This window comes from Camelina sativa, chromosome 11 (assembly GCF_030686135.1).
Source record: "Camelina sativa cultivar CO46 ecotype springtype chromosome 11, ASM3068613v1".
In the NCBI taxonomy this organism is placed as follows: Eukaryota; Viridiplantae; Streptophyta; class Magnoliopsida; order Brassicales; family Brassicaceae; genus Camelina; species Camelina sativa.
In genome coordinates this window covers 428,495-440,422 of record NC_141890.1, presented here as the reverse complement: position 1 = coordinate 440,422, position 11,928 = coordinate 428,495, and the positions used below count along the sequence as shown (strand labels likewise).

At 39.1% G+C, this 11,928-nt stretch overlaps 2 protein-coding genes and 1 pseudogene across 8 annotated transcripts; 1 reads left to right on the top strand and 2 right to left on the bottom strand.

Moving 5' to 3' along the window:
- Positions 1-380: 380 nt before the first annotated feature.
- LOC104720802 (B-box zinc finger protein 19) lies at positions 381-3,104 on the bottom strand. Of its 2 annotated transcripts, XM_010438689.2 has the most exons (6): positions 2,132-2,268; positions 1,680-1,795; positions 1,446-1,542; positions 1,232-1,347; positions 980-1,141; positions 381-882 (listed from the first exon to the last, which is right to left on the bottom strand). In XM_010438689.2, exons 3-6 carry the CDS (start codon positions 1,534-1,536, stop codon positions 799-801), a joined length of 453 nt encoding a protein of 150 aa, XP_010436991.2. In that variant the 5' UTR covers positions 1,537-1,542; positions 1,680-1,795; positions 2,132-2,268; the 3' UTR covers positions 381-798. The 2 variants fall into 2 exon arrangements, with proteins under 2 accessions (XP_010436991.2, XP_010436990.2); XM_010438688.3 differs by lacking the exon at positions 1,680-1,795 and having other exon boundaries at positions 2,132-3,104.
- A 1,024-nt stretch (positions 3,105-4,128) lies between these two features.
- On the top strand, positions 4,129-9,772 carry LOC104720800 (kinesin-like protein KIN-7F). 5 transcript variants are annotated; one of them, XM_010438685.3, is made up of 15 exons: positions 4,129-4,362; positions 4,748-4,828; positions 5,695-5,955; positions 6,186-6,275; positions 6,365-6,465; positions 6,559-6,672; positions 6,754-6,835; positions 6,985-7,052; positions 7,135-7,200; positions 7,306-7,430; positions 7,518-7,857; positions 7,960-8,058; positions 8,185-8,817; positions 8,892-9,172; positions 9,275-9,772. In XM_010438685.3, the coding sequence occupies exons 3-15, from the start codon at positions 5,769-5,771 to the stop codon at positions 9,600-9,602; spliced, it is 2,514 nt and encodes an 837-aa protein (XP_010436987.2). In that variant the 5' UTR covers positions 4,129-4,362; positions 4,748-4,828; positions 5,695-5,768; the 3' UTR covers positions 9,603-9,772. The 5 variants fall into 5 exon arrangements, with proteins under 5 accessions (XP_010436987.2, XP_010436988.2, XP_010436989.2 ...); XM_010438686.3 differs by having other exon boundaries at positions 4,140-4,385; XM_010438687.3 differs by having other exon boundaries at positions 4,170-4,663.
- Positions 9,773-10,174: 402 nt separating this feature from the next.
- LOC104720799 (F-box/kelch-repeat protein At4g38940 pseudogene) lies at positions 10,175-11,795 on the bottom strand (annotated as a pseudogene). The gene has a single exon (XR_015570723.1). The product of XR_015570723.1 is annotated as an F-box/kelch-repeat protein At4g38940 pseudogene (transcript).
- Positions 11,796-11,928: the final 133 nt, after the last annotated feature.

The window sequence follows — 11,928 nt, the reverse complement described above, 5'->3', positions numbered from 1 at the left end:
TGGATCGCCGTTTGAACACTTGTTTGGATTGATGTGGCGAGGTTTTCGTTGGATGTTGTCAACAGCTCACGTAGATCATTCAAGTTGAAGGTTGGTGGATCAGCACGAACATCAGCATCTTTAAGTGGTTTAGTGGGTGCCATGGTTGACACGAACCGACTAGGAACGAAGTGATTCTGATACCAAATGGTAAGGGGAGCGGAAGCTGGACAAGAACCGATGCTCTGTTTTGATAGTTGTAAAACAGAGTAAGGAGAAAACAGAGGTGAAGAGAGAGGATGGGGTGTAAACGAAAGAGATAGAGCCGAGATGGAGTTGTGAGATCGAAGTCGACGAAGTTTTGCAAGTCCTCCTTGCAGGGCTTCGAGAAAACAAAGCTCTTTTGAGTAGTTAAGACTACTCTTTTTTTGGTTTTTATTGATGCAATATGTGATGATTTACAATGCTGCTACGTTCTCTATTTATAGAGGCGTAGGAAGAAAAAAATAAAACCCTAACAATGATGAGAATAACCGACTAAACGAAAGCTAACAAAACTGACTAAAGCTGTAACTTAATGGACAAGTAACACCGATGCCAGGCCCATTAAGGATCGATGCTACGCTGCATCAGAGCCCTTAAGCTAATTCCGTCAAACTAAAGATAATGCACAAACAACATAAACCTTCCCCTCTTCAACAACAAAGCTGAGGTACCAGCAAACCCAGCAAGGATGTCCAGTTCTTAAAACTTTTTACAATCTTCTTCTTAAACTGATTTTTTTGGTATCAGAGTAAAGGTCTTCTCTCTTTCACCTTATCACTTCTCAGACTCTCGTTTAAAGGGTCCAACGGGTACAATGCCTGCAGGCTCGTGATTGTTTGAGTTATTTACATCAATGCCCTGCTCGTTGAGAAACAAAACAAATTGAGAACACAATACAAGGATGGAGAATGTTATAGAGATATCTATATATTAAGATAGAGAGAGATTGAAATACATTGTTGTTTGATGCTGGCTCATGTACTCTTTGCGGATTAGCATTTAAATCGATCATTTCGTCATCCATCTTGCCATTAGCTTCACCATTTGCATGTGTAGAGACTCTTTGGTTCTGCAAATTGTCCCTAGTAGTGCTTGGTTTAGGCTTATCACCTGGAAACTACAAGAAACGGTAAACACAAGATGACAATTAGATCAAGAACATGGACTCAGAATGATTGTGTGTCCGATCAACTTAGTTATTTCAAACCTCGATTCTCTGTCTCAGCAAAAGAAACCGACCGTGTGTTCTCTTGCCACCAACATGCACTACCATGTCACATTGCAGGCAAAGGGAACTACCGTCTATCTCACAGTAAAAGAAGGCTGTTCTCACAAGGCCGAGATGAGAAACGACGAATTAGATTTCTCTTCTTTAAACAATGAACCATGAGTATGGGAAAATCAATGTAAACAGAACATACCAGGTGCATTTTCGCATATATCACAGCACGGCGCATTGCTTGGTTCAGCTAAACCAACACGTACATGCCGACTAGCTAGCTTGTTGCACATATGAACCTGAAGTAAAAAAAAGCCACAGAGCTATGAATCATACACCAAGTCATCCCATTTTCCATAAATATCTGAAAACTAGTAAGAGCTATTGCAATAGAAACGGATTAAGCAATGACTCGAAAAGGACTGTAAAGTGTTACCCTTAAGAGTCATCTAACTGAAGTAAGGGATTGATAAATGGCAAAGAGCGGAAAAATGGATAATATTCATTCTCCAGAAGTTATACAAAATGCAAACTCTGGAGACAAAACGTTCCCTGCAATGTACATCACATAATAGAATCCATCATTGAAACTGCAGCAACAAGAAACTTGTATTTCATCATCAATTGAACATGTTAATCCACCAGGTTTCAACTTTATGAATCAGCTTCACTCCAACTCAAAGAGCCTAAGAATCTATAAACCAAATCTCCAAAAATCTATTTTCTTAAACTTTTCTAGGCTTGTCGAGCAAAGTCAGATCAACTCAGGCAAAATCAAGTGAGAAACCCAGAGACAAGTAACAAAAGACTCGATCTTTGACGAACCTATCAATCAGAGCACAGTCAACAACAACAGATACAGAGAAGGCTAAGAAAAAAAAAAATTACTTTTTCATCGCAGGGGCGACAAAGGGCAGCTTCATCGGCGGCGCAAAAGACGATAGCGGCTGCGTTCTCGCAGGCATCGCACAAAATTCGCATCTTTCTTCTTCAATCTTAAAAAAAGTCTCCTTTTTTCTCACTCTACTCGGAACAATGAATCTCCTCCTCACCTCCTCCAAGTCAAGATCTTTAGCCAGAACTCAGATTGCGAGTCAAAGAGATAATCAAGTCGGAACAAATTCAGATTAATTAAGGAGCAAGTCTAGATTTAAGGATTAGGATTACGCGTTGGTATCAATTAACTATCAAGAAAGAGGAAGAGGAAGAGGAAGAGGAAGAAGAAGAAGAAAATCTTTTGTAAGATGGAGGAGAGAGAGAGACCAGAAGAGACGACCAAATCCACGCGCCGAGAGTAATCAGATACACACACCTACTCACTCGCTGTGACTAGGCAGCAAAAAAAAACTGTTAATTACTACTTTCAGTAATTTCTCTAATAATTTCATTAGTGTTTTTTTTTCTTTTAATTATTCGTTAGAGAGAAAATAAAAATAGTAAGTGTCTAACTAGAAATGTACAGAATGATTAGGAGAAAAATATACTGGGAACACCCATATCTTTAGTGGATATGGTTTTGTTTTAATAAGATTTTTAAAAAAAAAAATTAAAGTTCCATTATAAGACTTGAAAATAAAATTCTCTCTTACTAAAAATGGGACCCTAATCGTGAAAGACAAAAAAAAAGACTCTATAATGCCATCTGGAAGGTCATTGTGATGTGTTTCCCTGAAAATGAAATAGACTCGTCCTCTTGTTTCCTTCGTTTTTGGTGAATCACTCTCTCTCTCTCTCAATTTCAACCTTATATGATTTTTTTCTACTTCAAAGTTCAAAACTATATATATGTTGGATATTTTATCTGATTTCTATTTTTTTTTTTTTTTTTTTTGTGATGGCAGCTGAAATTGTGTTTATAGGTGCAAGTTGATGTAGGATGTGTGACTAGTTAAAGAAGAAAGTAAATTACGAACAAAAATGATATAAGAAAAAGGAAAAAAATAAGAGCCACAAGAGGAAATATAAAAAAAAAAAAAAGAAAAAAAACAAAAAGGTGGGTGGGCCAAATGTCACCAGCCAATTTTAAAAAAAAATTGGTGGTCGAGAAGTAGTTGAAAGCCAACTCTCAAAACTCTACTAGTGGCCTTGGTTTAAAGTTGTTTTTGCCCATCCATATTCACATTTTCATTTAGCTACTAAAGATCTTCTTCACATTTGCGTTTGATTTTTTTTCCCCCAAAGTTAATTTTTCTCTCCATAAACATTTATTTAGCAGAAATATTATGACACTTGGTAATTGGTATCTGTAAAATTTTGACGCTATACATATTCTTAAACACAACGAATTAAAATTTTCAAATGTTAAACATATCCAAAAAAGAAAATACTTTTTAAAAATCGACATTAATAGTAGTATTATACAAGTTGCGCACTATATATTCTGTTGAGATTACGAATGGATCTCTTAATGTAGTCTTTTAGCCAAACAAACACACATTTAAACATGCCGTACACATTTCAGAGTATGTTGTAGCTTATGATGTTACTCAAGAATCAAGAATCTCAATGTAAGGATTTAACCTACCTTAGGTATCATTAATAACATAAACTAAGAAAATATTTAGTGTATCATTAATAAAACACAAAGCATGCAAATTTCACAAAAAAAAATTGATGTGAAGAAGAACACAGAAGGGAACAAAACCAAACAAAAAAAAACTTAAGGTAAAGAATCGAGAGATGAATGTTGATTTGCCTTGTACATGGAACATGGTGAGTGGTGACGGTAGCAAGCAGGGGTGGAAATTGTTGGGCTTCTACTTGTAATAATAACATATGGGCCGAGGAAAAGTCCTGTCACGAATGGGCTCTAAACAGAATGTAAAGTGAAGTGGAGGAGGTCCATGTGGCGGTTGTTCTTAGTACTAAAGATTCAGGGGTACAATGGTCATTAGATAGATTTGTCAACTCCCCTAGACGGAGGAGAGAGAGAGATAGAGAGAGGAACCGGCGAAGCGAATAGAAAAGACAAAAGAGAGAAACTATCTTTGGGGGACCAAATCATCAATCAATGCCGAGCAGAGCCGAGTGAGTGGTCGGCCCTTGACAGAAGTAAAGAAGCAGACGACGACGACGAACAGCAACAACAACTACAAACTAGTTACTAGTAGTTAGCAGGAGTGAGTTGTAAGAGCAATCCTTTGTAGGGATTTCTCTTCTCTATATCTTTCCCTTATTTTGGTTTTGGTTTTCCGGTGTCTCCAATTTTTTTGTCATTGTGCTTTCAATTCCCTACATTGTTTAGGGCCGCAACTCACTTCTCCTTCGCATTGTTGTTGTTTATACTTTTTTGAAAATTTCTCCTATAAAGCGTGAAATCAGAATTTTCCAGTCTCTTTCTTACTAATTTTCTTCTTGGGTTTACTATTACATTACTTTTTCAAATTCTGTTTGGGTTTTCTTGGTGTGTAGTTGAAACAGGTAAGAAGAAAATTGTTGAAATACAGTTAGGAATCTGTGGGTAACTAGTGTTGGTTCTGAATTCTGTAGTGTATGTTGTTGCAGATAAGAGCTTCCAGGTGCGAGAGTGAGACAAGACAATGTTATTGGAACCACATTGCCTTGAGGAAGAAGACAACTCACTAGGTAATATTCCTCTCTCTCTTTGCATGTTTCTTTTTGTTCATTTGACATGTATACGGTACTTTATATTCTTACGATTTTTTTTGTTAATGATGTTTTTAACTGCTCGCTTGATGCAATTGAAAAGTTTCAATGCGCTTTGACTAGTAAACTCGAAGCTCCTTTTAGTTTAAGTTTACCTTAAAAACACGCATTTATGACTGACCTTGTCTCCATCTCTCTCTCTCTCCATTGATGTATACAAAAACTTAATGTTATTTTAATCCAAGTCACTTTTCAAATCTTTAGAATATGTTAAACTTTTTTTTTCCTCTTACACTTTATATATGCCTTTCAGACAGAGAAGTGTGGTCTGTGGGACCATTGCGTTACCTCTTATTTGATTAAACAATGTTTTAGATTGGTAAAACGTGACTTAGTCTTCAAGCATAGTGGGTGACCATTACAGTACAGATAAAGTCGGTAATCTTTGTTTTCTTAATTAATTATTTTTTTTTTTGCTTTTTCAGTTGAGGTAGATCACCTTCTAAGTAAACTGTCTTGAACAAAACCTAATATTATAAATAACAAAAAGTCTTCTATTTTTTTTTTTTTTTGTGTTTGGTTCATTGAAATGTATAAAGTGTTCTCTTTCAGCAGAACATAGCAGCTTGTCTTTTTCTACGCATGTTTCATGTTTTAATCTCTTAGCTTTGGTTTGGTGAGATCAGATTTTTTGAGTTTGCCATTTATTTGAGTGTTGTGTGTTTAAGTCCCCCTTTTGGTTTCTTCTCAATAGTTTTATGCTTTTGAAGCTCTTTCAGCAGTTTGAAAATATATTCTGCAATAGATATCCAAGGACTCCAATCTTAGAGAAACAACTGTTTCAGGAAAACAAAGGTTTCACTGAAATCAAACCAATGTTGAGCAATTGGTAGCACTTGCTAAAGAAGAGCAGAAAGAGATGGAGAAGACACAGATGCCTGTTGCCCGAGAAGAGAAGATACTGGTTCTGGTTAGATTGAGGCCTCTAAACGAGAAGGAGATTGCATCTAATGAAGCTGCGGATTGGGAATGCATCAATGATACCACCATATTGTACAGAAACACGTTGCGCGAAGGCTCAAACTTTCCTTCTGCATATTCATTTGGTAAGAAGAGGAATAGTGCTTTAACCTCTGTGTTACTTGAACTCCAAACTAATAGCTTACCTCCTGAGTCTGAAATCCATAATGAGATATTTAGCAGCATCACAACCTCTTATAAAGGACTTAATTCATACCTAGCTTTGACCTTTGCTTTTCTATTTGAAAAGATACCACTATTCATCCGTGTGTTGACTCTGATTCCCATTCCCTGATTGATGTTTTTTTGGTAACAGATAGAGTCTACCGAGGTGAATGTCCCACCAGACAAGTTTACGAGGATGGGACCAAGGAAATCGCTCTGTCGGTTGTCAAAGGAATCAACTGTGAGTTATCTCTTCCCGTTGTTTTGCTGATGCTCGTACTGATGAAACGATATGCTAAGTTCTTGAATGACTGTAATAATGATTGACAGGTAGTATTTTTGCATATGGCCAGACGAGTAGCGGAAAGACATACACCATGTCTGGTATTACTGAATTTGCTGTGGCTGACATATTTGACTATATATTTCAGGTACAAACCTCATTACATCAGATTTTTGTTTTCCATAGTTAATACTGGTATATGTTTTTCTTATGCACCACTAATTGGATCTGGATGCTGCAGCATGAAGAAAGGGCGTTTGCCGTGAAATTTTCAGCTATAGAGATCTACAATGAGGCCATACGAGATCTGCTTAGCTCAGATGGTACATCACTGAGGCTACGAGACGATCCTGAGGTAAATGAATGTCATTTTCGTTACCGCAGGCTTTTCGTTTGTAAAGTTTTCTGACTCTCCTTGCTCTTTTTTTCTTATTAGAAAGGGACCGTTGTTGATAAAGCCACAGAGGAAACTCTGCGAGACTGGAACCATCTGAAGGAGCTTCTATCTATTTGTGAAGGTAAAGCTCAAAAGTCAAAACTCACTTTTCCATTACTATGAAGTAGCCAATGATAGTAATGGTGTTTTGCAAATGGTCTGAAACTCAGATTGTTCTTCAGAAAATGTTGTCTAAAGAAATGAGACTTACATGTTTCTTCACTTCTGCAGCACAGCGCAAGATTGGTGAAACCTCATTGAATGAGAGAAGTTCTAGATCTCATCAAATTATTAGACTGGTTAAGTTCTATCTATCACTGGATTTAACATACAAATTCTCTCGCTCTTAGCTTGGCCCTTGATTGTCCCCTTAATTTTTAGTCAGTTGAAAGCTCTGCTCGTGAGTTCTTAGGCAAAGAAAACTCCACTACCCTCATGGCGAGTGTGGTATGCTCTCATCTACAAAGCTAAACAACCTTAACTTTATGTTGGATCTTGAGGTTTTTGTTTCTCTAAATAACCGTGTCCATGTTCATCTCCCTTTACGTGCAGAATTTCATCGATCTAGCAGGAAGTGAGCGTGCATCACAGGCGATGTCAGCTGGTACTAGACTTAAGGAAGGCTGCCATATCAATCGAAGTCTGCTGACTCTTGGAACAGTGATCCGTAAACTTAGGTGTGTGAACAATACATCCTTTGAAGTACATGCTTTATTAGTTAAAATTTTATTTAATAGAACCACGTGGTTTTACACTTGTTCTAGTAAGGGAAAACAAGGGCACATCAACTTTAGAGACTCCAAGCTAACACGAATTCTACAGCCATGCTTGGGAGGGAATGCAAGAACCGCAATTATCTGCACTCTGAGCCCAGCGAGGAGTCATGTAGAGCTAACGAGGAACACTCTCTTGTTTGCGTGCTGTGCAAAGGAAGTTACCACAAAGGCGCGGATCAATGTTGTTATGTCAGACAAGGCTCTGCTGAAGCAACTACAGCGTGAGCTTGCGAGGCTCGAGACCGAACTCAGAAACCCTGCCTCCTCACCTGCCTCAAACTGTGATTGTGCGATGACGGTGAGAAAGAAGGATCTTCAGATACAAAAGGTTTGTGCTTTCATAAGTATCATTTTCAGGTTTGGTATGACATTGACTTGTTTTTGTAACTGTGGGGCGGGTTAATGCTGATTAAGAGTTCGTGTTATGCAGATGGAAAAGCAGATCACAGAGTTGACAAAACAGAGGGATCTTGCTCAATCCCGGCTTGAAGATTTCATGAGAATGGTTGAACACAATGTGGCCTCAAAGGTATTGCCGGTTCTTCCCACAATCTCACTTTATGCAACAGATACTCAATTGTTCATCACATTTGTTCCTTAGATTTCTATGGTAATTATACTAAACGGCTTGCTTATGTTTGTGCTCTGTCGTAAGCCTGTAACTCCACATTTCGGCAACCACACAGACAAGTGGGAGGATGGTTCAGTATCAGAGACATCAGGCGTGGTTGATTCAGACAGAAGGAGTTACATATCAGATGGAATGTCGACACCCCTGTCAATATCAAGAGCTTATGTTCATTCTCACTCTGACGACGAGGATCTGGCCGAAGAGTTGCCTAGGCGTTCTGAAGATCGATCAGAAGAATATTGCAGAGAAGTTCAATGCATTGAGACTGAGGAATCAGTCACTATCTATAATAACAACATAGACGAGAGAGCAGAACCTGAAAACGTTTTAGGCCGTGGTGAGGATGCTAACGGTGAAACGAGTGTAGGCCAGAACGTCAAGGTGAGAAGCTGGAACCGCAGTGATACCGTACCAGGCATGAGCACTCCGCCAGAAAACCTCGGGCCAGACTTCCTCGGAAGACCAGAGAGTCACAAGATTGCGTTTCCTGATTTAGACTTCGGTTCTAGTGTGTCGAGGAATGATTCTATGTCTTCTTGCGCGAGCGATTCCACTGGGGCTCAGAGCATCCGAACGCCTTTGGGAGAAGAGGGAGGTATCACTACCATCCGTACTTTCGTTGAAGGGCTTAAGGAAATGGCTAAGCGTCAAGGCGAGGTAAGTTTAAAAGCATATATACTGATCAATTCTTCTTTGTAGTTTACAATTCATTTTCAAGTTTTGTTTATCAGGTCTTGACTGCTGAGGATTCTGGTAAAATTGGGAGGGACATTGGTCTGGAGTCCATGGACAGAGAATTTGAGAGACAGCGGCAAGAGATTCTGGAACTATGGCAAACCTGTAACATCTCTTTGGTGCATAGAACATACTTCTACTTGCTCTTCAAAGGAGATGAGGCGGATTCAATCTACATCGGAGTAGAGCTAAGAAGACTTTTGTTTATGAAAGATAGCTTCTCTCAGGGGAACCAAGCATTGGAGGAAGGAGGAGAAACCATAACATTGGCCTCAAGGTTAGATTTTTTATTGGTGTTTGTATATAGCGTTTGGCATGTGTGGTTGCAGTTTTGTTAAGTCCTTACTCTTTTTTTTTGTGGCGTTTGGTTTTGGTAAAGCCGGAAAGCGCTTCACAGGGAGAGAAAGATGCTGAGCAAGCTTGTGGGGAAAAGGTTTTCAGAAGAAGAGAGGAGAAGAATCTATCACAAGTTTGGGATTGCGGTTAACTCCAAGCGCAGGCGTTTACAACTTGTGAACGAGCTCTGGAGCAATCCCAAAGACATGACTCAGGTTGTAGAAAGTGCAGATGTTGTAGCGAAGCTTGTGAGGTTCGCTGAGCAAGGCAGAGCCATGAAGGAGATGTTTGGTCTGACTTTTACACCTCCTTCGTTCTTGACAACTCGGAGATCGCATAGCTGGAGAAAAAGCATGCCTACACTTTTCTAACTTCTGCTTCGCCAATGACACTATGCTTTTGGGTTTCTTGTAGCAGAAGCCATCTTTTGCATATCTTCTTGGTGTCTATGCCGTTTTCTTTGCTTGTCTTTTGATTTTGAAACATACAATGTTGTAATTGATTATTTTTCTTCCTAAATTCTGGTCTGTTTACCCGTAAATACTGTCTTAGATATTTAATTTTAATTTAAAAATAACTTGTAAACACATTCTCAAATGGAAACATAATAAACAAATTCTCAGATAGGTCTTACTTTCTTTAAAGGGACATCGAGACAAAAATTTGTTGCTTCTGCCAAATAAATAACTGAAGGCAGCAAAGACGTTTTCATCTCTTCTATTTTATTGGTTGATAATGTTTACTTTCATCATTTAACCTAGGTTACAAAAATCAACATTAGATGAAGATAAAACTTAAAAGGATCCACACCCTTTCAACAGCTAGGAAATGAGGCGTATAGGATTCCCAAACAGTTTCTACAAGACATGGCGGAACCTTTCTTTTCCTAATCCACAAACAAATAAAGAAGCTGTTTGGATAGCAATGTCGTTTGCAAAGTAAAAGGCCAAATATGAGCTAGTATACTTGCAAATTGTCTAGATCCTTCTGTCACGTTAAGTTCAGAATCACTACAATAGAAGAGAAGAAGCAGCAGGGGACTCAATTGACAAATGTAAGATTGCCCCGCCCCAACCAAACACAACATCACACCATACAAACTTACGCTAATAAACAGGAGGAGGTTATGAAGCACATTATTCATAAGCTAATAGACACACACAAGTACTAACAACAGGCCGCAAAAGTTTATTTCAGATTTATCACAAGATCAGAGGACAACAGTTACACATTCCATAATGTGAAAATTCCCACCAAGCACAACATTACACCATTCAACTTTACCCCAAATCTCTCCACCAGCTCGTCTTTCCACAGCGATCTCCGCACACCAAATCTCTGTTTTCTCCGCACGCCAAATCTCTGCTTTCTCTGTTTTCTGCAAGAAGAGAACCAATCTGCCACCGTTGTAACTTGCAGTTTTCGACCACTTACAAGCCTGAGGCAACACTCCTTCAAAACCTCTCACCACTCCCCAAGAGCTCTGCTTTGGATCATAAGCTCTCAAACAATTCTTACAAACATCATAGTAATACAACACATCATCAATCACACACGCACTCGACCACTCCTTAGAATGCAGAGCCACGTCTTTATCACAAACATCCTCATTAGGCTCGTAAACAAAGCTATTGTAACAAGTCCTCATATAAATCTTACCTCCTATAGCCACACTACTGAACCATCTCTTCCCTTGCTCCCAATCTGGTCTCGAGTTAAGAGACCACGTTTCTGCATCTGTATCGAACACCATAATGCTTCTCGACGGCGATTTAAGAGGTGAAAGCGTATCTGATCCTCCAATTATATAAATCTTCCGATCAATAAGCTCCGTAACGGAAATCGCAACGGCTTTAGGCATGTTAGTTAGAGACTGAGCCGTGTGAGTTCTACAATCGATAAGCGAAACGCTCGATGTGATCTTCCAATCGCAAAATCCACCCATCACAAAGATGTTAGGACCAAGGCCTATATAGCTTCCATGAAGCGGCATGGGAGGGAGAGAAGGGATATGTACCAAACGATGATCGCCGCCGGAGAGTGTTTTTTCTCCTCCTCCGTTAGGTTTCCGGCAGAGAGTAAACCAGTGGATATCTGAGGTTTGATCTTTGGAGATTGCGACGTAGAGACATTGTTCTGTGAATCCGAGGGAGGACCGTCTTGTGTAAAGCTCCGGAGAGGAGACGAGGGATCGGAAACGCTTTGAGACTTGGGAGAGAGTTGGGTAACAGCATCTCGGGACACGGGATATGATATCGACGACGATTTCTTCAGGGAGAAGCGAAATTAGACACGGCGGCTCCGGCGGTTGTTTCTTCGGTGACCTAATTTGGGAAGACATTTTTCAGATTTTAATTGTTATTTTACCCCAATCAATAGGCGAAGGTAGACATAAAACCCTAAAATTTGTAACGGCTTTAAGGGGAATGAGAACGTACGATACGATGATCGGATTTTGACTTTTTATATTTATGATGAAAGCACACAAATGAGAGAGAGAGAGAGAGAGTAATTCAGAAAAAAGAGAGACGGTTAGAAAATTTCAAAGAGAGCTTTTTTTCAAACCAGTCAAAGACGACGGTTCGGTTCATTTCGTTATAGAAACAACACACATTTGGCTTCTCTACTAGCTAAACAGCGCAGCGTTTTTTTGTACAAAAAAAGCATTCTTCTTCCTCGGATTGAAGTGAAGCTAAA